This window comes from Mobula birostris, chromosome 15 (genome assembly GCF_030028105.1).
Source record: "Mobula birostris isolate sMobBir1 chromosome 15, sMobBir1.hap1, whole genome shotgun sequence".
Taxonomy (NCBI): Eukaryota; Metazoa; Chordata; class Chondrichthyes; order Myliobatiformes; family Myliobatidae; genus Mobula; species Mobula birostris.
In genome coordinates, this window is record NC_092384.1 from 85,518,317 (window position 1) to 85,542,114 (window position 23,798).

At 44.2% G+C, this 23,798-nt stretch overlaps 1 protein-coding gene across 1 annotated transcript in view; it reads left to right on the forward strand.

Annotated features, from left to right (window-relative positions):
• The window catches only part of utp4 (UTP4 small subunit processome component), an 88,968-nt gene that overhangs the window by 60,085 nt on the left and 5,085 nt on the right, over positions 1-23,798 (forward strand). Inside the window, exons 14-15 of the mRNA XM_072280066.1 lie at positions 14,317-14,502; positions 14,658-14,756. Of these exons, the coding sequence (XP_072136167.1) occupies positions 14,317-14,502; positions 14,658-14,756 (285 nt within the window). The remainder of the gene's footprint in view (positions 1-14,316; positions 14,503-14,657; positions 14,757-23,798) is intronic.

Here is a 23,798-nt window from a genome sequence, read left to right on the forward strand (position 1 = left end):
TGATCCTCTTGTATCCCTTTTGCCTATCATCTTCCCAGCTCTTAGCTCCATCCCTCCCCCTCCTATCTTCTCGTATCATTTCGGATCTCCCCCTCCCACTTACAAATCTCCTACGATCTCTTCTTTCAGTTAGTCCTGACGAAGGGTCTTGGCCCGAAACATCGACTGTACCTCTTCCTATAGATGCTGCCTGGCCTGCTGTGTTCACCAGCAATTTTTGTGTGTGTTGCTCAAGAATACTTTGCTTCATTATTCATTGGGGGAAAGGACCTTGGCAATTGTGGGGATGACTTGCAGCGGACTGAAATGCTTGAGCATATAGACATTAAGAAAGAGGATGTGCTAGAGCATTTGAAAAGTATTAAGTTAGATAAGTCACAGGGACTGGATGAGATATACCCCAAACCTCTGTGGGAAGTGAGGGAGGAGATTGCTGAGCTTCTGGTGATGATCTTTGCATCATCAATAGGGATGGGAGAAGTACCAGAGGATTGGAAGGTTGCAAATACTGTTCCTTTATTCAGAAAGGGAGTAGCAATAACCCAGGAAATTATAGCGCAGTGAGTCTTACTTCGCTGGTGGGCAAGTTGTTGGAGAAGATCCTGAGAGGCAGGATTTATGAGCATTTGGAAAGACATAATCTGATTAGCGATAGTCAGCATGGCTTTGTCAATGGCAGGTTGTACCTTATGAGCCTGATTGAATTCTTTGAGGATGTAACAAAATACATTGATGAGGGTAGAGCAGTCAGTATAGTGTTTATGGTTTTCTGTAAGGCATTTCATAATGTTCCCCATGCAAGGCTCATTCAGAAAGTAAGGAGGCATGGGATCCAAGGACACCTTGCTTTATGGATCCAGAATTGGCTTGCCCACAGAAGGCAAAGGGTGGTTGTGGATGGTTCACATTCTGCATGGAGGTCGGTGACCAGTGGTGTTCCACAGGGATCTGTTCTGGGACCCCTCCTCTTTGTGATTATTATAAATTATCTGGATGAGGAAGTAGAAGGGTGAGTTAGTAAGTTTGCTGATGATGCAAAAATTGGGGGTGTTGTGGATACTCTGGAGGGTTGTCAGGGGTTAAAGAAGGACATTGGTAGGATGCAGAACTGGACTGAGAAGTGGCAGATGGAGTTCAACCCAGCTAAATATGAAGTGGTTCATTTTGGTAGGTCCAATTTGAAACCAGAATATAATATTCACGGTAAGATTCTCGACAGTGTGGAGGATCTGAGAGAATCATCATCTGTGAAATTGAGTTCAAGAGCCGTGAGGTTTTGTTACAGTTATATGAGACCCTGGGTAGACCCCACTTGAGTACTGTGTTCAGTTCTGGTCACCTCACTACAGGACGGATGTGGATACTATTGAGAGAGTACAGAGGAGATTTACAAGGATGTTGCTTGGATTGGAGAGCGTGCCTGGTGAGAATAGGTTGAGTGAACTTGGCCTTTTCTCCTTGAAGCAATGGAGGATGAGAGGTGACCTGATAGAAGTGTACAAGATGATGAGAGGCATTGATCGTGTGGATAGCCGGAGGCTTTTCCCAGAGCTAAGATGACTAACACAAGGGGGCATAGTTTTAAGGTGCTTGGTTGCAGGTTCCAGGTGGGTGGGGGGGGGGGGTGGGGGATGTCAGAGGTACATTTTTCACAGAGTGGTGTCGTGCAATGAACCAGAATTGATTCGAGACCCTAAGGTAAAAGAACCCTTAGGGTCAAGTGATTATAATATGCTTGAACTCACCCTGAAATTTGAGAAGAAGAAGCTGAAGTTAGATGTATCAATATTACAGTGGAGTAAAGGGACTTACAGAGGCATGAGAGATGGGGAAAATCTGCAGGTGAGCTGGCCAGAATTGATTAGAAAAGAACACTGGCAGGGATGATGGCAGAGCAGCAAAAGCTGAAATTTCTGGAAACAATTCTGAAGGTACGGGATATATACATTCCAAAGAGGAAGAAGTGTTCTGAAGGCAAGAGGACACAACCATGGTTAACAAGAGAAGCCAAAGGCAACATAAAAGCCAAAGAGAGATCAGAATCAGGTTTACATTCACTGGCTTGTGACATGAAACTTAGCAGCAGCAGTTCAATGCAATACATAATCTAGCAGAGAGAAAAAAAATAAATGAAATAAAAAATAATAAACAATTAAATCTATTATGTGTATTGAATAGATCAAAAAAAGTGCAAAAACAGAAATACTGTATATTAAAGAATATATAATAGATGAAAAATTACTGGCAAGGTAGCAGATTGGGAAGCTTTTAAAAACCAACAGCAAGCAACTAAAAAAGGTTATGAAGAAGGTAAAGATGGAATTCAAAAGTAAGGTAGCCAAAAATATTAAAGCAGATACCATAAGTTTCTTCAGATACATAACTTGTAATGGAGAGGTAACGGTAGATATCCGACTGCTGGAAAACAATGGAGTAGTAAGACGGGACAATAAAATGGTGGACGAACTGAATACGTATTTTGCATCAGTCTTCACTGTGAAAGATACGAGCAGTATGGTGGAAGGTCCAGGTGTCAGGTGTCATGAAATGTGTGAAGTTGCCATTACTAGGAAGGAGGTTTTCAGGAAGATGAAAGGTCTGAAGACAGGTCACTTGGGTCAGATGGTGTACACCCCAGGGTTCTGAATGATGTGGCTGAAGAGATTGAGGAGGCATTAGTAGCAGGCAGCCATCAATGCCGGGGGATCATGGGTTTGCACCTCTAGTGGACTGTGTCCTCTCCATGTCACTGATGTAGCCCACGGGAAGGACAAGCACCGATATAGCTTGGCACCAGTGTTGTCGCAGAGGTTGCCAGAGTGAAGTTGTAAACAACATCAAACTGCCTTAGGGACCTGGCTCCAGATTTCTTTCATGGGGTTTACTCTTGAAACCTTTCCCATGGGTGGGAATGGCCGTAAGGCAGCGGAGGTTTAAAATCAGAGTTTTCCTTTACCTAGTTGGGCTGCCATTCAAGGCTGACGTGCTCCACCTGCCAGAAGCAATTGGTTTTGAAGCACTAGTGGTCCGCATTTGCCCCTTCTCTTGTCAGTAGAAGCAGTTCCTGGTAGCTAAGCAACACGTGAAGGCCAAGAGTTGGACTTGGTTGTCAGAAGCTGTTAGTGACGTATGCCATTTGGAACACTTTTATAGGTAGTAGGAGCTTATCCCCACTACCACCCCCGGCTATGACAACCTTAGGAACTGGAGGCATTAGTAATGATCTTTTAAGAATAACTGAATTCTGGAATGATTTTGGAAGACTGAAAAAGTGCAATGTTACTCTTCAAAAAGGGGGGCAAAAGAAAGGAAACGGTAGGCCAGTTGATCTGACCTCAGTGCTTGGGAAGATGTTGGAATCGATTGTTAAGGATATGGAGCTTGTGCGAAAATAGGCCTCAGTCAGCTTGGTTTCCTCAAGGGAAAATCCTGCCTGACAAATCTGTTGGAATTCTTTGAAGAAATAGCAAGCAAAATAAACAAAGGAGAATTGGTTGGTGTTGTGTACTTGGATTTTCAGAAGGCCTTTGACAAGGTGCCACACATGGGACTGCTTAACAAGTTACGAGCCCATGATATTACAGGTAAAATTCAAGCATGGATAAAGTAGGGGCAGATTGACAGAAGGCAAAGAGTGGGAATAAAGGGAGCCTTTTCTGGTTAGATGCTGGTGACTAGTGATGTTCCTCAGGGGGCTGAGTTGAGACTGATTCCTTTTACATTGTATGTCAATGATTTGGATGATGGAATTGATTATGTTGCAACGTTTGCAGATAATACAAAGATAGATGCAGGGGCAGGTAGGACTTAGATTACAAAAATAGGCAAAGAAGTAGCACATGAACTACAGTGTTGGGAAGTGTATGGTCATGTACTTTGGTGAATGATATGAAAGATTTGACTATTTTCTAAATGGAGAGAAAATACAAAAAATCTGAGGTGCAAAGGGGCTTCGGTATGCATCAGATCATCAGACATCGGAGCAGAATTAGGCCATTCTACCCATCAAGTCTGCTCTGCCATTGCATCATGGCTGATCCTGGATCCCATTCAATCCCATACCCCTGTCTTCTCGCCATATCCTTTCACACCTTGAGCAACAGTAAACTATCAACTTCTGCCTTAAGTATACCCACGGACCTGGCTTCCACCGCAGTCTAGCAGAGCCATCCACAGATTCACTACTCTATGACTAAAAAAATTCTCCTTACCTCTGTTTAAAACATCACCCCTCAATTCTGAGGCTGTGCCCTCTAGTTCTGGATATCCCTACCAGAGGAAACATCCACTCTATCTAGTCTTTTCAACATTTGGTAGGTTTCAATGAGATCCCCATGCATTCTCCTAAATACCAGTGAGTACAGGCCCAAAGCTGCCAAACACTTCTCATGTTAACCCCTTCATTCCCAGAGTTATCCTCGTGAACCTTCTCTGGGCTTTCTCCAATGACAACCCACTCTTTCTGAGATATGGGGCCCAAAACTGTTGACAATACTCCAATTGCAGCCTGACTAGTGTCTTCTAAAGGCTCAGCATTATCTCCTTTGTTTTATATTCTATTCCCTTCGAAATAAATGCCAATATTGCATTTGTCTGCTTTACCACAGACTCAACCTGTAAATTAACCTTCTGGGAGTCTAACACAAGGACTCCTAAGTTCCTCTGCACGTCTGATGTTTGAACCCTAATGCGAGGGGATCTCATTTAAACCTACTGAATGTTTAACGGTTCAGATAGGGTGGATGTGGAGAGGAAACTTCCCCTGGTGGGGGTGTCCAGAATTAGAGGGCACAGCCTCAAAATTGAGGGGAGACCCATTAGAACAGAGGGAAAGAGGAATTTTTTTAGCTAGCGACTAGTGAATCTATGGAATGTTCTGCACAAAATGTGATGGAGGCCAAGTCCATGGTACTTAAGGCTGAAGTTGATAGTTTCCTGATTTGTCGGGGCATCAAAGGACGTGGCAGGAAGGCAGGTGTATGGGGTTGAGTGGGATCTGGGATCAGCCGTGGTGGAATAATGGAGCAGACTTGATTGGCTGAATGGTCTAATTCTGCTTCTATGTCTTGTGGTCTTATGGTCTTACTGTTGGACTTTAAAGAGAGAAATGGTATTTATTCTCGCAAACACAAGGAAATCTGCAGATGCTGGAAATTCAAGCCACACACACAAAATGCTGGTGGAGTGCAGCAGGCCAGGCAGCATCCATAGGAAGAAGCACAGCCGACGTTTCAGGCTGAGACCCTTCTTCAGGACTAACTGAAGAGATAGTAAGAGATTTGAAAGGAGGAGGGGGAGATCCGAAATGATAGAAGACAGGAGGGGGAGGGATAGTGCCAAGAGCTGGATAGTTGATTGGCAAAGGGGATACAAGGCTGGAGAAGGGAGAGGATCATGGGACGGGAGGCCTGGGGAGAAAGAAAGGGGGAGGGGAGCATCAGAGGAAGATGGAGAGCAGGCAAGGTGTAATTGTGAGAGGGACAGAGAGAGAAAAAAGGATAAAATAAAAAACAATAAATAAATAAGGGGGTGGGGTCAGAACGGGAGGAGTGGCATTAACGGAAGTTGGAGAAGTCAATGTTCATGCCATCAGGTTGGAGGCTACCCCGACAGAATATAAGGTGTTGTTCCTCCAGCCTGAGTGTGGCTTCATCTTGACAGTCGAGGAGGCTGTGGATAGACATGTCAGAATAGGAATGGGACGTGGAATTAAAATGTGTAGCTGCTGGGAGATCCTGCTTTCTCTGACGGACAGAGTGTAGGTGTTCAGAGAAATGGTCTCCCAGTCTGAGTCGGGTCTCACCAATATATAAAAGGCCACATCGGGAGCACCGGATGCAGTATATCACCCCAGCCGACTCACAGGTGAAGTGTCGCCTCACTTGGAAGGACTGTCTGGAGCCCTGAATGGTGGTAAGGGAGGAAGTGTAAGGGCATGTGTAGCACTTGTTCTGCTTACAAGGATAAGTGCCGAGAGGGAGATTGGTGGGAAGGGATGGGGGGGGGGGGCATGAATAGATAAGGGAGTCATGTTGGGAGCAATCCCTGCGGAAAGCAAAAGGTGGGGGGAAGGAAAGATGTGCTTGGTGGTGGGATCCCATTGGAGGTGGCGGGAAGTTACGAAGAATTGTATGTTGGACCCAGAGACTGGTGGGGTGCTAGGTGAGGACAAGGGGGACCCTATCCCTAGTGGGATGGCGGGAGGATGAGGTGAGAGCAGATGTGCGTGAAATGAGAGAGATGCGTTTGAGAGCAGAATTGATGGTGGAGGAAGGGAAGCCCCTTTCTTTAAAAAAGGAAGATATCTTCTTCGTCCTGGAATGAAAGGCCTTATCCTGAGAGCAGATGCGGCGGAGACGGAGGAATTGCCAGAAGGGGATGATGTTTTTGCAGGAGACAGGGTGGGAAGAGGAACAGTCCAACTTTCCAGCTTCTAGCTCTATCCCTCCCCCTCCTGTCTTCTCCTATCATTTTGGATCTCCCCCTCCCAGTTTCAAATCTCTTACTATCTCTTCTTTCAGTTAGTCCTGACGAAGGGTCTTGGCCTGATACGTCGACTGTACTTCTTCCTGCTGCATTCCACCAGCATTTTGTGTGTGTTGTTAGTGATATTTATTCTTATGAATTCATTGAAATGGAAGTGATCCTCCAAATTTTCTAAATCTATATTGGCGAGTTGGTAAGGTTCAAAAGTTCAAAGTAAAATTTATCAGTGTTCATACATGCCACCACTGAAGAAAGTTAGATTACAATGGGGTTGAATACTTTGTGAGGCTGACAATTTTGGTAAATTGATGACAAGTTTTGGAATTTTGCTTTTAATTTGACATGATGCAAAATGTTTGTAGATTAGCTCAAAAATCCTACATCAATATATTTTAATTTTAAAAAATGAGACAGTAACGTGTGAAAATAATTGTTGGGACTGTATACTTTTTCAAGGCACTGTAAGAACTCTGTTGTTATTTACTGAGAAACATTTGGAAGATAGTGAAGGCAGAGTGGGACATCGCTAAAGTGATGGGACATTTTGAGATTAAGGAGATGGTAATGTTGAGACATCTGGAAAGCATCAAGGTAGACAAGTCTCCAGCACGTGATGACATATATGCCAGAATATTGATGGAAGTAAGTGCAGAGATCGTTGAGGCTTTGACAAAGATCATTATGTTCTGACCAGCAACAGGCGAGGTCCCAGGGACTGGAGAGTAGCGAATGTTGTGTAAGTGATTTGACTCCTTTCCTCTCCAGTCCTGATGAAGGCTCTTAGCCCGAAATATTGACTGTTTGCTCCTTTCCATAGATCCTGCCTGGCCTGCTGAGTTCCTCCAGCATTTTGTGTGTGTTGCTTTGGATTTCCAGCATCTGCAGGTTTTTTCATGTTTGAAATGTTGTGCCTTTGTTCTAGAAAGGAAATGGAGATAATTCAACTACACTCAGACCCTGCATAGCTCTGATTCAGTACAGCGCAGTTACTCAATTCTTTATTGAAATTTTTAAAAATGACAAAAATTCATTCCAAACAGCACTTAAGACTTTTCAAGAGCGGCCACCATTACAGTAAACATTGAATCAGCCAATGAGGACGCTTTACATATGCTGTGAGCCACTCACAGCCAATCACATATTAGTTCGTCTCTGCTTCCCCCGAATGTTGCTCCTTTGCCAATTTATAACATTTTTTCACCCATAATGTCTGGAAAATGGCCTGCAACTTCCAGTGAGGGTAGTACGTCTAAGATGTCTCGGAGAAGCATTAGCATGGATGTGAAACTGCAAGTTATACAGTGCTTGGAAGCTGCTGAGCGTCAGGTTGTTGTTGGCGCCTCTTTAAAATGATTGACCATCAGAACAATTATAAAAAAATGCAGACAAGGTAAAAGCTTCTGCAACGATGACTATCATCAACGAAGATGACTATCATCAACGAAGATGACTTGATTGAGTGTTTGAAAAAATGGAAAATAGACTGAATATATGGGTGGATAACCAAACACAATGAAACATACCCCTGAGCCAGCTGATAATAATGGAGAGGGCAAGAAGCATCTTCAATCATATCCAAGAAGAAAACGATACGTCGGTAACATTCACAGCCAGCACAGGTTGCTTTGATAGATTTAAATAGCGCAATAACTGCCATAGCATACATACTTCTGTTGAACCAGCTAGTGCAGACAGCAAGGCAGCTGGGAATTTCCTGCAACACCGAAGGCCATAACCAAAAAGGACATTTATCCTCCCGAGCATGTCCTCAATGTGGATGAAACAGGTGTATTTCGGAAAAGAATGTTTTCTCGTACTTTCATCTCCTGAGAAGAGAAACATGCATCTGGGTTCAAGACTGCAAAGGACCAGTTAACCACAAAATTCCTCAGCAGTAGCATCACCACGATGACACAAATCGTGGACCAGTTCATTGATAATGACTCTGACTGGGAGCAAAGCAATAACGCAAAAGAGGTATTCTTGGCATGATTTCCTGATAGCGAGAACTACTTTATGAGAGGAAACTTAAGAAAAGGCAGTCAAATCTTGATGTCTACTTGAAGAAAAAGCCCAAAGTTAGAGGAGAACCCACAGCTTGGTCCCTCTTCTAAGATGTAATCACCACCCGATTCCCTCTAGTGCTGCTGCGATGTGTTGCTGCTCCCCTGATGTACAGGTTAGGTCCATTTGCGTGGTTGTTACTCCACGAATTATTGTGTATGCATAAAATAATATATCATACCTCATGTTTGATTATTTTTTAAATTAGGCGCACGCATCCATTTACATGATTTTATAGGTGTAGCGCTGATTTCCATAGTGCTCCAGCTCCGAGGAACCCATCCTCAGCATTAAGAGTGGCCTAAATGTAATTATAGGCTAGTCAGCTTTACATCAGAGAAGCTATTGGAGAGGAGACTGAAGGATAGGAGTTGTGCGCATTTGGAAAGGCGTGGCTTATTTAGGGAGAGTTAGCATGGTTTTGTACAGGGCTGGTCATGCCTTACAACTTGATTGATTTTGAAGTGACAAAGAAGCTTGATGGACATTTTCTATATGAACTTCAGTAACATGTAACCCATGTGGGCTTCAGTTAGAAATTTAATAAAGTTCCTCATGGTACGTTGATTCAAAAGACAAAGATGCATGGGATCCAGAGTAAATTGCAAGCTTGGATTCAGAATTGACTTGTCCATAGAAGACAGTAGGGTTGGAAGGCTGTTATTTTGATGGCAGGTCTGCAAGGATTGGTGGTGAGATCTCTTTTTTTGTGATGTCGGTGATATGGATGCCAAGATTCTGGACAACAGCAAGATTTGTGGAATTGTATACTGAACGCAGCAGATTTGGGCAGAGAAGTGGCAGATGAAGTTTAATCTGTGCAATTTGAGTTCTTGTATTTTGGGTGAAATGAAAAGAGAAATTTTTGCAATTAATGGTAGACCCCTTAGAAGCATTTAGGTACAGAAGGATTTTGGGATTCAGGTACATTGTTCACGGAAAGTGGCTACGCAGGTGGTTAAGATGGTAAAGCATGCTTGCTTTCGTTGGTAAGGGTGTTGAGTATCGGAGTAAAGGAACTGTATAAAACTTTAGTCAGACTGCATTTGGATTATTCTGGTGGCGCAATAGCATTAGCGCCGGACTCCGGAGCGAAGGCTCCCGAGTTCGAATCCAAATCGGACCGCCCTCTGAGCACATTTTCCATCCGTGCCAGGTTGACTGTCGAGCTAGCCACTTGGCCTCGTTAAAAAAAAAAGGGTTGAGTCAGGAACGTTCATATCGTGACCCGGTTAACCTGAAAGGAGACCAATCCTGACATCAGACGCCAGACAAGAATGGCTGACTGGTGCGACACGCAAAAAAAAATTGCATACATTTCTGGTTGCACCATTATAGGAAGGATATGAAAGGTGCGTACATTCTTTACCAGGATGTTTTCCAGATTAGACGATATGGGCTATAAGGAAAGGTTGGACAAACACAAGTTGGTCTCTCTAGATTATTTGAGGTGTGAAGAGAGACCTGCATAGTGGTTTTTAAAATTGAGATGAATAAATAGGGTAGACAGTCAAAATCTTTCTTCAAGTTAGAAACCTCAAATGTCAGAGGACATGTTTTTAAGGTTACAAGAAGGAAGTTTATAGGCGATGTGAAGGGCAAGTTTTTTTTTCATGCAGAGAATGGGGTACCTAGAATAGGTTACTGGGGTAGTAGTGGAAGCAGGCAGTTTGCTGGAATTTAAGAGGCTTTAGTGAATATGAAGGAAGTAGAGAATTGAGAGAGTTCTGCTGCTACTCAAGTCACCCGTAGGCGCCCTGCAAGAAAAACAGGTACTCAGAAAGGCAGCGTCCATTATTAAGGACCTCCAGCACCCAGGGAATGCCCTTTTCTCACTGTTGCCATCAGGTAGGAGGTACAGAAGCCTGAAGGCACACACTCAGCGATTCAGGAACAGCTTCTTCCCCTCTGCTCTCTGATTCATAAATGGACATTGAACCCTTGGAAACTACCTCACTTTTTAAATATATATTTCTGTTTTTTGCGTGATTTTTAATCTATTCAATATATGTATACTGTCATTTATTTATTGTTATTTTCAGTTTTTTTTTCCTATATTATGTATTGCATTGAACTGCTGCTGCTAAGTTAACAAATGTCACGACACATGCCGGTGATAATAAACCTGATTCTGATTCTGATTGAAGGGATATGGATGATGCACAGCAGGAGGACATTTACTGTAAAGTGGCATTAAGACTGGAACAGCATTGTTGGCTGAATGGCTGCCCAGTGCTATACTGTTCTACGTTCTCTTTCTGGGCGGTCTGCTGGAGGAAGATGTCGAGGGTTGTGGAAAAGTTGCAGAGTAGATTTAGTTCACTATGGAGCACAGAATGTTATCAGAAGTTAAGAATAAATGTTGGTTCATTTGGCAGGAAGGGTTGTGACAGAAAATTAATTTGACATGTTGACAAAGCACTTTATATATAAAAAAAAACAAACAAAACAAAACTTCATTAGATGTACCATGGAGAGCATCACTGTCTGGTATGCGGGGGGCGGAGTGGGCTCCATTGTATAGAACCAGAAGAAGCTGCAGGAGGTCATAAATTTAATCAACTCCATCTTGGGTACTAGCCTACAAAGTCTGCAGGACATCTTCAAGGAGCAATGTCTCAGAAAGGCAGCGTCCATTATTAAGGACCTCCAGCACCCAGGTCATGCTCTTTTCACAGTGTTACCGTCAGGTAGAAGGTACAGAAGCCTGAACTGCCATCCAATTCCTAAATGGACATTGAACCCATGAGCACTACCTCACTTGTTTAATATAACTATTTTTGCATGATTTTTAATCTATTCAATATGCATATACTATAATTGATTTTCTCATTTTTTTCTTCTGTATTATGTATTACATTGAACTGCTGCTGCTAAGTCAACAAATTTCATGATACTTGCCAGTGATAATAAATCTGATTCTGATTCTAACCCACAATTTTAAACATAGAAAATAGGTGCAGGAGTAGGCCATTTGGCCCTTCGAGCCTGCACCGCCATTCAGTATGATCATGGCCGATCATCCAACTCAGAACCCTGTACCAGCCTTCCCTCCGTACCCCCCCCCCCCCGATCCCTTTAGCCACAAGGGCCATATCTAACTCCCTCTTAAATATAGCCAATGAAACGGCGCTTTCATCCCCCAAAAACGGAGCTTTTCTAAAACACTCTCCAGAGTGTGTAAATTTGAAAACGATTGTTGCGTGTTGTAGTGTGGACGGGGTAAACGGAGATATTTAAAAATGCTGGTATGACAACACAACAACAACAATGCTTTTTCTGCTTCTGCTTGGTACTGCGCAAGCACTGCGGGATGGCTGTTATAACGTGCAGTCAATAGACAATAGGTGCAGGAGTAGGCCCTTCAAGCCAGCACCGCCATTCACTGTGATCATGGCTGATCATCCACTATCAGTATCCAGTTCTTGCCTTATCCCCATAACCGTTGATTCCACTATCTTTAAGAGCTCTATCCCTTTCTTTTTTGAAAGCATCCAGAGACTTGGCCTCCACAGCCTTCTGGGGCAGAGCATTCCATATATCCACCACTCTCTGGGTGAAAAAGTTTTTCCTCAACTCCGTTCTAAATGGCCTATCCCTAATTCTTAAACTGTGGCCTCTGGTTCTGGACTCACCCATCAGCGGGAACATGCTTCCTGCCTGCAGCGTGTCCAATCCCTTAATAATCTTATATGTTTCAATAAGATCCCCTCTCAGCCTTCTAAATTCCAGTGTTTACAAACCCAGTCGCTCCAATCTTTCGACATACGACAGTCCCGCCATCCCAGTAATTAACCTTGTGAACCTACGCTGCACTCCCTCAATAGCAAGAATGTCCTTCCTCAAATTTGGAGACTAAAACTGCACACAGTACTCCAGGTGTGGTCTCACCAGGGCCCTGTACAGCTGCAGAAGGACCTCTTTACTCTTATACTCAATTCCCCTTGTTATGAAGGCCAGCATGCCATTAGCTTTTTTCTCTGCCTGCTGTACTTGCATACTTGCTTTCAGTGACTGATGTACAAGAACACCTAGATCTCGTTGTGCTTCCCCTTTTCCTAACTTGACTCCATTTAGATAATAATCTGCCTTCCCGTTCTTACCACCAAAGTGGATAACCTCACACTTATCCACATTAAACTGCATCTGCCATGCATCTGCCCACTCACCCAGCCTGTCCAAGTCACCCTGCATTCTCATAACATCCTCCTCACATTTCACACTGCCTCCTAGCTTTGTGTCATCAGCAAATTTGCTAATGTTACTTTTAATTCCCTCATCTAAATCATTAATATATATTGGAAATAGCTGCGGTCCCAGCACTGAACCCTGCGGTACCCCACTGGTCACCGCCTGCCATTCCGAAAGGGACCCGTTAATTGCTACTCTTTGTTTTCTGTCAGCCAGCCAATTTTCAATCGATGTCAGTACTCTACCCCCAATACCATGTGCCCTAATTTTGCCCACTAATCTCCTATGTGGGACTTTATCAAAGGCTTTCTGAAAGTCCAGGTATACTACATCCACTGGCTCTCCCTTGTCCATTTTCATAGTTACATCCTCAAAAAATTCAGAAGATTAGTCAAGCACGATTTCCCCTTCGTAAATCCATGCTGACTTGGACCGATCCTGTTACTGCTATCCAGATGTGTCGTAATTTCATCCTTTATAATTGACTCCAGTATCTTTCCCACCACTGACGTCAGGCTAACCAGTCTATAACTCCCTGTTTTCTCTCTTCCTCCCTTCTTAAAGAGAGGGACAACATTAGCCACCTTCCAATCCACAGGAACTGATCCTGAATCTATAGAACATTGGAAAATGATTACCAATGCGTCCACAATTTCTAAAGCCACCTCCTTAAGTGCCTTGGGATGCAGACCATTAGGTCCTGGGGACTTATCAGCCTTCAGACCCAACAGCCTATCCAACACCATTTCCTGCCTAATATAAATTTCCTTCAATTCATCCATTACCCTAGGTCTTTTGGCCACTATTACATCTGGGAGATTGTAGTATTGCTCCTCAACCATCAGGCGAAAGGACTTCAAAATATACAGGTTTCCCCTGCTATCCGAAAGTAGAGTGTTCCTACGAAACCTTTCGTAAGCCGAAATGGCGTAAAGTGAAGAAGCAATTACCATTAATTTATATGGGAAAAATTTTTGAGCGTTCCCAGACCCAAAAAAAAACCTACCAAATCATACCAAATAGCACATAAAACCTAAAATAACACTTACATATAGTGAAAGCAGGAATGATATAAATACACAGCCTATATAAGTAGAAATAATGTATGTACAGTGTAGTTTCACTTATCAGAATCGGGAAGATTTAGCCAAAACCGATTTGTAGAAAAAAATCGGCACGTACACGCACACACCTGCCCGCGCAAGGCTTCACGGTCATGGTAGTCTTTCTCGGGGTAAACACAAGTTTAAAGTGGGCGCCTTTTATCGTAAAAGCGAAAATCTTCTTCGGATTTCTTTCGGTTAGCAAAAACAGGTACTAATGTAGGTCTTTCGTAAAAGCGAAGTGGCGTAAAGCAAACTTTCGTAAAGCGGGGGACACCTGTATATATTTCTAAACTGGAACATGCTGCCTGGAAACAGTTTCAAAGGAAATATGGTAAATACTGCAGGAATATGGGCATGAAACTAATTGCACTTGTAGGCAGTCTGGGCAGAATCGTGTCCTTTTGTTCATGGCATTTTTTTTTTACGATGGTGGTGGTGATTAGTAATTGTTTTTATTTTGTCTCCTCAGATTTTTGAATTCAGCATCAGTGAGAAGAAGTACACAGAGTGGAGCCGTAAGATACAGCAACATGGGCTGCCCACACTCTGGTTGGAAAGGGACACACCCATCATCCACGTCACCTTCAATCCTAGAGTGAGCACACAGATCATCGTTCATGATACATACATGTTTTGTATCATTGACCAGTCACTGGTAAGTGACATGGCCACAGTACTCTTGCCCTGCAGCCTTGGGTGGTGTACTGTTTATCCACATGCTCCATCATTATCTGTGGGGTTTGCTATTGTTGTTGATTAACAGGCATTCTTTGATTTTGTTCAGGATTAATTCTGATCGATTCTTTCCAGCCCTTGCCCTCTGAGGAATCGGATATTAATAACCAGCCAGTGCCTGTAAATGGTCATAAGAACCGGGAGCATGCCTTCAAAGTCTGTAAGAAATTCAAGGTAAGATCTATGAGGCTCACTGAATGCTCTGGGAACAGAGAATTTGACCTATTGAAAGTTCAAAGTAAATTTATTATCAAAGTACATGTATGTTACTATATACAACCCTGAGATTCATTCTCTTGTGGGCATACATTGTAAATACAAGAAACTCAATAGAATAAATAAAAGACTGCACCCAACGGGACAGACGAACAACCAATGTGATAAAGGCAAACAGCAAATATAAAAGAGAAAATAAATGAGCAATAAATATTGAGAACATGAGATGAAGAGTCTTTGAAAGTGAGTCCATAATTTGTGGGAACAGTTCACTGATAAGGCGAGTGAAGTTTTTCCCACTGGTTCAAGAGCCTGATGGTTGAGGAGCAATAACTGTTCTTGAATTTGGTACTGTGAGCCCTGGGGCTCCTATACCACCTTCCTGATGGCAGCAGTGAGAAGCGAGCTTGACCTGGATGGTGGGGGTCGTGTATGATGGATGCTGCTTTCCTGTGACTGCGCTTTACATTGGTGGCTCAGTGGTGGGGGTGCTTTGTCCATTAATTTTTGTAGGATTTTCTGTTCAAGGGCATGGGTGTTTCCATACCAGGCTGTGATGCAACCAGTCAATATACTCACCTAGCTGTTTGCATGCGACAGCGGCCACACCCCGGGCAACGGCTTCGACAAGCCGGCTAAACCAGGTGAGGGTAGTCGACGGGTCTCAAACCCTTGGTGAGATAGGGAGTTGTCTATCCCAGCATGTGAAGACAGACTCCGGCGGATTGAGCGGATGAGACCAATGGAAGGTCCAACGGTCAAGAAGGCGGTCTCTGCAAGCGTCGTGGAACGTGTGGAACAGGTCAAGACACAGAAGACGTCCTGGTCATCCACTGCACCTAGTCCCATCTCCAGCCGTCTCGACTCTGTCTTGCCACTGGATCCAGATGGGAATTGGGAAGAGAGAGTGAGGCTGACGCTGCTCAACCCTCCCTCACTTAAATCCAAATCACGCGCTAGTCTCGACACCATCATAATGGTGTCGAGGTCCTCATCGACGTCAACGATGGACGAACAACAACAACAATATACTCACCACACATCTATTAAATTTTGTCAAAGTTTTAGATATCGTGCCAAATCTTTTCAAACTTTTAAGGAGTAGAGGCACAACTGTGATTTCTTCGAAATTACGCTTGCATGCTGGGCCCAGGACAGATCCTCTGAAATGATAACACTGAGGAATTTAAAATTGCTGACCCCCTTCATCTGTGATCTCCTGAGGAGGACTGGTTCATTGAGCCTTCCGGTTCCTCCTCCTGAAGTCAATAATCAGCTCCTTGGTCTTGCTGACATTGAGTGTGAGGTTGTTGTGGTGGCACCACTCAGCAGAGTTTCAGTCTTTCTCCCATATGCTGATTTGTCACCGTCTTTGTATAGGCCAGTGACAGTGGTTTTGTCAGCAAACTTAACCTTGGCATTGGCGCTGTGCTTGGCTTCACAGTCATAAGTATAAAGTGAGTAGAACAGAGACCTAAGCACACAGCTCTGTGTTGCACCTGTGCTGATAGAGGTTGCGGAGGAGATGTTGTTGCCGGTCTGAACTGACAGGTCTGCAAGTGAGGAAATCTAGGATCCGATTGCACAAGGAGGAGGTATTGAGCCCAATGTCTTGAAGCTTATTGATGATATTGAATGCCAAGCTGTAGATGATGAAGAGCATTGATGTATTCATCTTTGCTGTCTGGGTGATCCCGGGTTGAGTGAAGAGCCAGTGAGGAGACATCTGCTGTGGACCTGTTGTATTGATAGGCAAACTGGAGCAGATCCAAGTTATGTCTCAGGCAGGAATTGGGGGGTTTTATCACCACCCTCTCAAAGAACTTCATCACAATTGGATGTAAATCCTACTAAACGATAGCCAGAGTCAGATTATCACGTTCTGAGGCACCAGTATAATTGAAGACTGCTTGAATTGGGTGTGTACCTCAGACTGTTGAAGTGAGAGGTCAAAGATATCAGGGAATACTCTAAACAGGTGATCAGCACAGGTTTTTAGATCTTGGCCAAGTACTCCATCTGGGCTGGATGCTTTCTGTGGGTTCACCCTCCTGAATGCAGGTCACACGTTGGGTTCAGAGACTGAAATCATAAGATCATTGGGGAATGTGGGAGTTTGTGATAGTTTCACCATGTTTTGACAGTCAAAGCGAGCATAGAAGGCATTGAGTTAAACTGAGAGCGAAGCCCTGCTATCTCCCATGGCGCTTGATGTAGTTTTATCACAGTCCCCCACCCTGCTCTCATGACTATACCCCTCCCCCACACAAAACCACCACGGTGGGCTTCACGGCTGAACAGGTGAGAAGACAGCTGAAACGTCTCAACCCAAGCAAGGCTGCAGGACCGGATGGTGTCAGTACCAGGGTGCTCAAAGCCTGTGCCCCTCAGCTATGTGGAGTACTTCGCCATGTATTCAACATGAGCCTGAGGCTCCGGAGGGTTCCTGTACTGTGGAAGACATCCTGCCTCGTCCCTGTGCCAAAGACGCCGCGCCCCAGTGGCCTCAATGCCTACAGACCGGTGGCATTGACTTCCCACATCATGAAGACCGTGGAGAGACTTGTTCTGGAGCTGCTCCGGCCTATGGTCAGGCCACACTTAGATCCCCTCCAGTTCGCCTACCAGCCCCAACTAGGAGTTGAGGATGCCATCGTCTACCTGCTGAACTGTGTCTACGCCCACCTGGACAAGCCAGCGAGCACTGCGAGGGTCATGTTTTTTGACTTCTCCAGTGCGTTCAACACCATCTGCCCTGCTCTGCTGGGGGAGAAGCTGACAGCGATGCAGGTGGATGCTTCCCTGGTATCATGGATTCTTGATTACCTGACTGGCAGACCACAGTACGTGTGCTTGCAACACTGTGTGTCTGACAGAGTGATCAGCAGCACTGGGGCTCCACAGGGGACTGTCTTGTCTCCCTTTTTCTTCACCATTTACACCTCGGACTTCAACTACTGCACAGGGCCTTATCATCTTCAGAAGTTTTCAGATGACTCTGCCATAGTTGGATGCATCAGCAAGCGAGATGAGGCTGAGTACAGGGCTACGGTAGGAAACTTTGTCACATGGTGTGAGCAGAATTATCTGTAGCTTAATGTGAAAAAGACTAAGGAGCTGGTGGTAGACCTGCGGAGAACTAAGGTACCGGTGACCCCTGTTTCCATCCAGGGGGTCAGTGTAGACATGGTGGAGGATTACAAATACCTGGGGATACGAATTCACAATAAACTGGACTGGTCTAAGAACACTGAGGCTGTCTTCAAGAAGGGTCAGAGCCATCTCTACTTCCTGAGGAGACTGAGGTCCTTTAACATCTGCCGGACGATGTTGAGGATGTTCTACGAGTCTGTGGTGTCCAGTGCTATCACATTTGCTGTTGTGTGCTGGGGTAGCAGACACCAACAGAATCAACAAACTCATTCGTAAGGCCAATGATGTTGTGGGGATGGAACTGGACTCTCTCACGGTGGTGTCTGAAAAGAGGATGCTGTCTAAGTTGCATGCCATCTTGGTCAATGTCTCCCATCCACTACATAATGTACCAGGTGGGCACAGGAGTACATTCAGCCAGAGACTCATTCCTCCGAGATGCAGCACTGAGCGTCATAGGAAGTCATTCCTGCCTGTGGCCGTCAAACTTTACAACTCCTCCCTTGGAGGGTCAGACACCCTGAGCCGATAGGCTGGTCCTGGATTTATTTCATAATTTACTGGCATAATTTACATATTACTATTGAACTATTTATGGTTCTGTTACTATTTTTATTATTTATGGTGCAACTGTAATGAAAACCGATTTCCCCCAGGATCAATAAAGTATGACTATAAGAGATGATAATACTCGAGCCCTACCACAGCTGTTGAGCATCCTTCAGTGATTCACATTTGCTCTGGAATTGCCACTTCGCATGTGAGATGGCTTTCTGGAGATCGTACCTGGGCCTCTTGTATCCTTCTTGGTCACCAGACCTGAATGTCGCTGATATGGTCCTTATCAGATTGTGGATCTCATGGTTCATCTATGGCTTCTGGCTGGGGAAGACTCTGAATGATTTTCTCAGGACACACTCACTTATGGCTGCTTTTATAAAGCCTGTGACAACCATAGTGTATTAGGTTCAGATCCATAGATGAGTCCTTGAACACAGCCAAGTTCACAGGATCAAAGTAATCCTGTAGCCACCCCTCTGTCTCCCATGGCCACCTTTGTTGTTCTTATCTCTGGAGCCTTGCTCTTTAGCCTCTATTTGTACGCAGGTTGGAAAAGGACAGTTAAGTGATTAGATTTCCTGAAATGCCTCTAGGCACAAAACGATTGGTATTTCTCCTTGTAGTAAAGCAGTGGTCAAGTATGTTGGGACCCCTGGTGCTGCAGGTTATATGCTGATGGTAATTGGGCAGAGATTTCTTTAAACAAGCCCAATTATTGGAATGGAGCTGATATTATTCATGTGAGCTATCTAGTTTGATCCCCTATTCCCTATATCTCACCTTGTTTAATCCCATTACCAGTACTTACTTATGCGATGTTACAAGTAGGGCCATTCAGCGCAATGAGTACTTATTAAACCAAATGTGCCTTTGCAGTCTCATGAACAAATTAACCAATTAACGAGCTAATATTTTTGCCAATATCCAATTCTTTTTTGGAAGTGTTAAGATAAATACAACCTCTGCCTTTTGAGAATTACATTGATCATTATTACTTGCTGTGTTTTTTTTTTAAAAAGCTAACTCTCCTCTGCATACTTGCTTTAATGGTTTAATGCTTCTTGAAGAGACCCAACTCCTAAACATCAGAATATTAAAACTTATACTAGTTTTAAGTTTTACTTTCATGTGTAAACTGAATCTGAACTTGTATCATGTTAAGGTTATTATTTCCCCTGAGGATATAGGCATCAGTTAGTTTCATGAGACCATGGATTTGCGCCTTGGAAGGTTTCTAGGCCGCAGGCCTGGGCAAGGTTGTATGGAAGATCGGCAGTTGCCCATGCTGCAAGTCTCCCAGCTCCATGCCACCAATATTGTCCAAGGGAAGGGCATTAGGACCCATACAGCTTGGCACCAGTGTCACAGAGCAATGTGTAGTTAAGTACCTTGCTCAAGGGCACAACAGGATATACTATCTTAAATATTGTCATCAACTCTTTTTCCACCTCCCTCAGTCTAGTCATGACCAACCTCTCAAAGCATTTCATCACTGTAGATGTGAGTGATACTGGGCAATAGTCATTAAGGCAGCTTGCATTATTATTCTTAGGCACTGGTATAATTGTTGCTTTTTTGAAGCAAGTGGGAACTTCTGTCCATAGCAGTGAGAGGTTGAAAATGTCCTTGAAAACTCTCACTAGTTGGTTGGCACAGGTTTTCAGCGCCTTCCCAGGTACTCCATCTGGACCTTCTGCCTTGTGAGAGTTCACTCTCTTTAAAGACAGCCTAACATCGGCCTCTGAGTCAGAGTTCACAGAGTCATCAGTTGCAGCAGGGATCTTCACAGCTGTAGTTGTGTTCTTCCTTTCAAAGTTGGCATAGAAGGCATTGAGTTCACCTGGTAGTGAAGCATCACTGCCATTCACACTATTGGGTTTCACTTTGTAGGAGGTAATGTCTTGCAAACCCTGCCAGAGTTGCCGTGCATCTGATGTTGTCTCCAACCTTGTTCGAAATTGTCTCTTCACCCTTGAAATAGCCCTCTGCAAATCATACCTGATCTTCTGGTATATACCTGTGTTGCCAGACTTGAATGCCACAGATCTAGCCTTCAGCAGACGACGAACCTCCTGGTTGATCCATGGCTTTTGGTTTGGGAATGTACAGTAAGTCTTTGTAGGCACACACTCATCCACACAAGTTTTAATGAAGTCATTAACAACTGCAGCGTACTCATCCAGGTTCGAAGATGAATCCCTGAATACAGTCCAGTCCACCGACTCAAAGCAGTCCTGTAGGTGCTCCTGTGCTTCCCTTGTCCAAACCTTCTTGGTCCTCACTACTGGTGCTGCAGTCTTCAGTCTCTGCCTGTACTCAGGGAGTAGAAGTACAGCCAGGTGATCAGACTTCCTGAAGTGAGGGCGTGGAATAGCATGGTGGGCATTCTTGATAGTGGTGTAACAATGGTCTAGTGTGTTGTTTCCTCTAGCATTGCAAGTGATCTGTTGATGGTAATTGTTTAGTTTTTTATCAGACCTGCCTGATTATAATCTCTCAAAGCAATGGTGAAGGCGTTAGGATGTGCTGTTGCATGCATGTTGATCCCATTACTCAGATCATCGAAAGCCTGATTGACATTGGCCTGAGGTGGAATGTATACTGCTACCAAAATGATATATAATATGCCAGAATATATATGATATGAGACTTGGATGTAAATTTAGGTGGTTAGGTTAGTAAATGCACAGAAGGTACGAAGATTGGTGGTGTGGGAAACAGGAAGATTGCGAAATGATACAATGGGATATAGATGAGTTGCAAATATGGTGGTGCAAAGGCTAATGGAGTTTAATCTGGCCAAATATGAGATGCTGCACTTTGAGAGATTGAATGTGGAGGGACAGTACACAGTTAATGTTAAGAACATTAACAGCACTGAGGTACAGAGGGATTTTAGAGTTTTAAGAGGCTCTTAAGTAGGCTCATGACTGTGCAGGGAAAGCAGGGATATGACCATTGCATTGGTAGAATAGATTACTATTGCTCGGCATTTAATAACTAGTTTAATTAGTAGGTCAAAGTGCCTGTTCCTGTGCTGTACTATTTCTTTTATACTGGCTATACTTCTCCTCGCTCACCAATGTAGGGCTCTGATCTGAAACATATAGAACATAGAACAATATGGGCCATCTGTTGGGGTCATCCGGTGCTCCCGGTGTGGCCTCCTCTACATCGGTGAAACTCGACGCAGATTGGGGACTGCTTCGTTGAGCACCTCTGCTCCGTCCGCCACAATAAACGGGATCTCCCGGTTGCCACCCACTTCAACTCTGCTTCACATTCCCATTCGGATATGTCCATACATGGCCTCCTCTACCGCCATGGTGAGGCTAAACTCAGGTTGGAGGAGCAACACCTCATATACCATCTGGGTAGTCTCCAGCCCCTTGGTATGAACATTGAATTCTCCAACTTCCAGTAATTCCCTCCCCTTCGCACCCCCCATTCCAGTTTCACTCTGCCCCCTCCCCCAGCTGCCTATCATCTCCCTCATGGTTCCGCCTCCTACTACCCATTGTGTTTTCCCCTATTCCTTCTTCTTTCCCGCCTATCTCCTCCCTGCTTCCTCTCCCTCACCCCTTTGTCTTTCCCCTTACTGGTTTTTCACCTGGAACCTACCAGCCTTCTCCTTCCCACCCTCCCCTCACCTTCTTTAGGGCCTTTGCCCCTTCCCTCTTCAGTCCTGACGAAGGGTTCCGGCTGGAAACGTTGACCGATCGTTTCCACGGATGCTGCCTGACCTGCTGAGTTCCTCCAGCATGTTGTGAATGTTGCTTTGACCCCAGCATCTGCAGATTATTTTGTGTGAACAATATGGGCCCTTTGGACCACGATGTTGTGCCAACCTTTTAACCTACTCCTAAGATCAATTTAACCCATCCTTCCTAAATAACACTCTATTTTTCAATCTTCTATGTGCCTAACTAAGAATTTCTTAAATGCCCCTAATGTATCTGCCCTTACCATCACCCTGGCAAAGTGTTTTGCACACCCACCACTCTCTCTAACAAACTTGTCTCTGACATCACCCCCAATACTTTCCTCCAATTACCTCAAGATTATGCCCTCTTGTATTAGTGATTTCTGCCCTAGGAGAAAGTCTGACTCTCCACTGGATCTATGCTTATCATTTTTGTATACCTCTATCAAGTCATCTCTCATTGTCCTTCGCTCCAAAGAGAGAAGTCCTGGCTTGTTCAGCCTATCTTTGTAAGATATGCTCTCTAGTCTAAGCAGCATCCTGGTAAATCTCCTCTCTGCTCTCTCTAAATCTTCCACATCCTTCCTATAATGTGGCAACCAAAATTGAGCACAGCATTTCAAGTGTGGTCTTATCCAGGGTTTTATAAAGCTGCAACATTCCCTCTCAGTTATTGAACTCAATCCCTGACTAATGAAGGCCAACACACCTTAACCAGCCTATCAGCTTGCCTCTAATCCTCTATTCCTCAACACTGCCAAAATTCCTGCCATTAACCCTATATTCTGCCTTCAAAATCAACCTTCCAATGTGGATCACTTCACACTTTTCTAGTTTGAATTTCATCTGCCACTTCTCAGCTCTGCTCTGCATCCTGTCAATGTCCTGTTCCAACCTATAATAACTCTCTACACCGGGGGTTCCCAACCTTTTTTATGCCATGGACCCTTTCCTTTAACCAAGGGGTCTGTGGACCCAGGTTGGGATACCCTGCTCTACACTATCCAATAACCATCGTGTCATATACATACTTACTAACTCACCCTTCCACATAAAGAGCAGGGGTCCCAGAACAGATCCCTGTAGAACATCACTGGTTACTGACCTCCAGGCCCACTAAACTCCATCTGCTATCAGCTTCTGCTGCCTTTAGGCAAGCTGATTCTGTATCCACACAGCCAAGTTTCTCTAGATCCCATACCTCCTGACTTTCTGAATGAGCCTACCATGAGGAACCTTATCAAATTAAAATACATATACACCGCATCGACTGCTCTAGCTTCACTTTGTCACATCCTCAAAGCATTCAAGGGACAATGGAGTTGAGAGAGATGGAGTGGCGGAGCTGTCTCAATGGGCTGAATGGCCTAATTCTCCTATATGTTATAGACTTATTATCTTATTATGTCAGGCTCATGAAGCATGACCTGCCCCTCACAAAGCCATACTGACTCTCTTCAAAGGCTCATAAATCCTATCTCTAAGGATCTTCTCCAATAATTTGCCCACAACCCAAGAAAGATTCACTGGTCTATAATTCCCAGGATTATACCTGCACACTTTGCTGAACAAAAGAATAACAT